Genomic DNA, 4801 nt, shown 5'->3' with positions numbered 1-4801 from the left:
CCTGAATTTTCAGTTTATATTTCTTATAATTTAATTTTTTAATTTTTTAATTCAGTTTTGTTTGTTTATTTATTTATTTGAGACAGAGTCTTACTTTGTCATACCAGAGCACTGTGGTATCATAGCTTACAGCAACCTCCAACTTTTGGGCTCAAGTGATTCTTTTGCCTAAGCCTCCCAAGTAGCTGGGACTACAGGTGCCCACCAAAATACCCTATTTTTAGAGATGGGGTCTCAATCTTGCTCAGGCTGGTCTCACCTGAGAGCTCAGGCAATCTACTTGCCTTGGCCTCCCAGAGTGTTAGGATTACAGGTGTGAGCCACTGTTCCTGGCCTGATTTTATTTTTTCAAATATGAGTCTCACCATATTGCCCAGGCTAGGCTAGAACTCCTGAACTCAAAACAATCTTCCCACCTCAGCTTCCTGAGGAGTTCTGACTATAGGCTTGCCACCTTACTGGGCTTACAGTTTTAATAGTTGTATCGGTATCTTGTTACTTGAGCAGTGATGCTCTATATACTTAATTAAGGTTTCTTACAGACTTGTATACTTGGCTTTTGTTTTGTTTTTTAGCCTTTTAATATTTATTACTCAAGAATTTATTGTAGCTTTCTGACTCTGTGCCTGTGCCTTCAACATTTTTCCAGTGATTTTTTTCTCTTTGATAAGGAAAGCACACTTGATTCTATCGTAAACACAGGACACATGAAACCACCATAGACCCTGCTGACATGTTTTTGTTTTTTGTTTGTTTGTTTGTTTGTTTTAGATAACCTCATAAGAACTTTAGGTCTCACAACACAAACCCCTCAGACTCTGCCTGGGCACATGCCACAATGCAGATTTTGGTACTTACCCAACTTTCTTGGGTAAGTAAACAGTTGTATTACCAAGGATTCAGGATAGCCTAATTTTGTTAAGAGGCTGTATGGTAGAAAAGCCTACAGTGGTATGTCAGACACTGGACCATTCTGAGTACTTCTAGACAGTGCTCTCAGAAGAGTGAGATTTGTGTATTATAATTCTAAAAACTAGGCTTATATAGGTTCTTGCTGATTCGGTAATTGTTCTAGACCATCTTTTTTTTTTTTAATATTTTAAAGACTTTATCCAAATCCTTTTGACATACAGTTATTTGTAAAATGCCATAATTTCTTCAAAGTGTATGCTATTACTATTAATTGTATAACAGAACATTGACTTAATTTTAAATCCTGAAGACTATTTAAAAACCTCTCAGGCCCCGCATGATGGTTCATGCCTATGATCCTAGCTGTCTGGGAGGCTGAAGTGAGAGAATTGCTTGAGCTCAGGGACTCAAGACCAGCCTGAGTGAGATGAAGACTCTGTCTGTAGTAAAAATAGAAAAAATTAGCTAGGGGTTTTGGTAGGCTTCTGTAGTTCAGCTATGTAGGAGGCTGAGGGAGGAGGATCACTGGAACCTAGGCGTTTGAGGTTGCTGTGACCTAGGTTGAGACCACAGCACTGGGGCAGCAGTGAGACTTAGTGTCCCCCAAACAAACAAATCTAAAATAGCTTCTAATTTTTTTTCCCTAAAGTTTGTTATTTTGGGGAATTTCTTTGATTACTGAGTAGGAGGGTAAATAATTAGGTGCCTGATTTTTATCTTTTTTAAAACAAATTTATTTTATTTTATTTTTTGTTTTTAAGGAATAGAGATAGGGTCTTGCTATGTTTCCCAGGTTGGTGTTGAAGTTCTGACCTCAAGCAAGTCTTCTCACCTTGGCCTCCAAAAGTACCAGATTTTTAATTATTTAATTTGCTTTTACTAAAATTAGGAGCATGATGGGTGGGAGTGTTTTTTAATGTCTCTTCCTCAGTGAGCCTTTTGTTGGGAGAATGGAAAAGAAATTGATCTGGCATCTGCTAGTTTAAAGTTGGGAAAAATTTAAAGGTAACTTTTTAAGTTGTTTCAGGATAATGCAGTATCTTAAAGGTGCAGGCTCCTTGGCTAAGCAAAATAAGGGAGTTGAAGATCAACAATTTTATATCTGAAGAAACATGCTTGGTGGTATAGAGGAACAGTAAAATTGGAGATAAAAAACCTGAATAACTTTCTTATGTATCTCCTGTCACAGCTTATGGTAACATTTTTGAAATCAGGTGATTTGACTAACGTCAGTCTCTTTGGTTACGCTGAAGCTTTATAAAGGCAGAAATTCAGATCTTTTACTTACCTGGGCCTACTAATACAGCAATTTACACTTGAGAATTTTTATTGTAAGATAAATTCTGATGGGTGGAATGGCTGAGTCAAAGGGTAAATACAAGGAAATTTGTTGGCCATGTCACAACAGGTGTGATTACAATTCTAGTGAAATTTTTTGTAAATGGAAAACACTTTTAGTTTTGATTTGAGGACTGTGAATGTGTTTGGCTTAAGGGATTTAATAGCGGTTGGATTCCATTCGGGTAAATCAATATGCATTGCTTTAGGAAATAGTAATGAATGCCTGATAGGGTGCCTGGCACTATTAAAGTACTGGGAATACTGTGGTGAGTCCTGTTCCTAACTCTCTTGGAGCTGGGTGTTGATGAGATATTTTAATTCAAATAAAATTCATGGTTTCCTAGAGAGAGTATAAGGGATCAGATTTAGTGGATGAATGGCTCAGTGGTCTAAGACCCTTAAGTGACATTATTGCTAAGATCTAGGTGATGTATAGGTATTAATTTATGGGGGGCCCTTATTTCTGCAACATCTGAAGAATAGAAATATCCTGGATAAAGATGGATGAGGTAGGAGGGAATATAGGAAATTTTTGTTTTGTTTGGGGGGGGGTTTAGGGATGGATCACTCTGTCACCAAGGCTAGAGTGCACTGGCCTCATCATAGCTCACTACAGCCTCCAACTTGTAGGTTCAAGCAGTCCTCCCTCCTGGGCCTCCCAAAGTATTGTGATTAAAGTTGGTTTTTTTTTTTAATTAAATCATAGCTGTGTACATTAATGCAATCATGGAGTACAGTGTGACGTTTTCATATACAATTTGAAATATTTTCATCAAAGTATTGTGATTAAAGTTATGGGCCACCATTCCTGGCTAATGATTCTCTTTATTAATCTAAATGCAATAATGATGCTATAGGATTTTTTCTATTTGTTGAATTTTTTTTTCAGGACAGAGTCTCACTTAGTTGCACAGGCTAGAGTGTGTTGTGGTGTCAGCCTATCACACAGCAACCTCAAACTCCTGGGTTGGAGTGATCCTCCTCTCTCAGCCCCCCAGGTAGCTGGGACTGTAGGTGCCCACCACAGCACCAAGCTAATTTTTCAGTTTTTAGTAGAGATGGGGTCTTAAGCTGGTCTTGAACTCCTGAACTCAAGCAATCCTCCCTCTTCAGCCTCCCAGAGTGCTAGGATTACAGGTGTGAGCCATGGCGCCTGGTCAGATATTTCACAAATTATGTTCCATTGCACACTGTTGTATGAAATTTTCATATTTCTCAATGAAATAAGTTTGGGCAATACTTATGTTTCCCTTATGGGAGAAACTAACCTTATCCTAGGACTTTCCAAATTGGTCTGTGTACTCTTTTATAGTAGACCTATTTATTATCTTGTGGAACACCAATTTGATGTACATTAGTTTAGACAAAAGCTGATGGGATCCATCCTTTTTAAGGGAGAAAATGGAGATTCAGTGTGGTTTAGTGTGTTGCCTAAGATCTCAAAGCTGATAAATGGTAGGGCTAGGGGTAAGATGCAGTTCATCCTTTATTCCATGCTTCATCTAGTAATATATATTAATATTTATTTTTCATATACTATGTTGAAAAAGTGTAAAGCAGACTTGATTATGATTTCTTGTATATCCTCATCTAGTTCAATTATCAGTCTTATCCTCTGGAAAAAAATAGAGTTCTTAAAATTCTGATTTATGTATATATGAATAGCCTAACTTAACATGAATACATACTCTCTTTTTTGTGTTTAACCATAGAGATGACAGAAGTAATTTTTTTTATAATTAATGTGTCACAATGTTTGATTTAGTTTCTGTAGAAAATGTTTCCTGACTGCAATGAGAGAAAGCGGAGTACATTGTCCCCTGTGTCGTGGAAATGTGACTAGAAGAGAGAGAGCGTGTCCTGAACGGGCCTTAGACCTTGAAAATATCATGAAGAGTTTTTCTGGTAGCTGTAGATGCTGTGCAAAACAGGTAGAGTAAATATGACATAGCTCTTCCTCAAGTTTCTGCTCCTAAATTTCTGTTTGAATTTTTTTGCTAGATGCTGTTTTAAAAAGAAAGTCATTTAGATTGGGAACTGGGTGGAAAAGGCCAGAAAAAGCTGTGGCTATAGATCTTAGTTATAAACTTATTGAGAACAAAGGCTAAAAAATAAAATCTCTGAATGTGCAAGATTTTTGGCCTGGTATTTTTCTTAAAGTAATTGCTCATTGATTACTTACTAAATTAACAAATGAATAATAATGAATAAAGCTGCATTTAGCTCATTTAAAGCCCATTCCCCATTCTATTGGAATTTTGCACATAGAAATATTAATGATTCAGCCAAATTGATTTATGTCATCAAGGAACTCTGTAGTTGCTCTCTTAAGTATTTTATGTATTTATTTAAGAAAAGCTTATTGCGGCTTGGTGCCTATGGCTCAAGTGGCTAAGGTGCCAGCCACATACACCTAAGGTGGCAGGTTTGAATCCAGCCCGGGCCCACCAAAACAACAGTGATGGCTGAAACCAAAAAATAGCCGGGTGTTGTGGCAGGCGCCTGTGGTCCCAGCTACTTGGGATACTGAGGCAGGAGACTCGCTTGA

General features: G+C 37.5%; 1 protein-coding gene across 5 annotated transcripts in view; it reads left to right on the top strand.

Moving 5' to 3' along the window:
• Positions 1 to 4801, top strand: part of RNF138 (ring finger protein 138) — a 30277-nt gene that overhangs the window by 4668 nt on the left and 20808 nt on the right. For all 5 annotated transcript variants that reach the window (XM_023510219.1, XM_003784758.3, XM_023510218.1 and 2 more), the window contains one exon: positions 4019 to 4184. In XM_023510219.1, coding sequence (XP_023365987.1) covers positions 4019 to 4184 — 166 coding nt within the window. The remainder of the gene's footprint in view (positions 1 to 4018; positions 4185 to 4801) is intronic.

The sequence above is a fragment of the Otolemur garnettii genome, unplaced genomic scaffold (genome assembly GCF_000181295.1).
Source record: "Otolemur garnettii isolate 467f Iridium unplaced genomic scaffold, OtoGar3 scaffold00012, whole genome shotgun sequence".
Classification (NCBI taxonomy): domain Eukaryota; kingdom Metazoa; phylum Chordata; class Mammalia; order Primates; family Galagidae; genus Otolemur; species Otolemur garnettii.
This window is presented reverse-complemented; position numbering and strand designations above follow the sequence as displayed.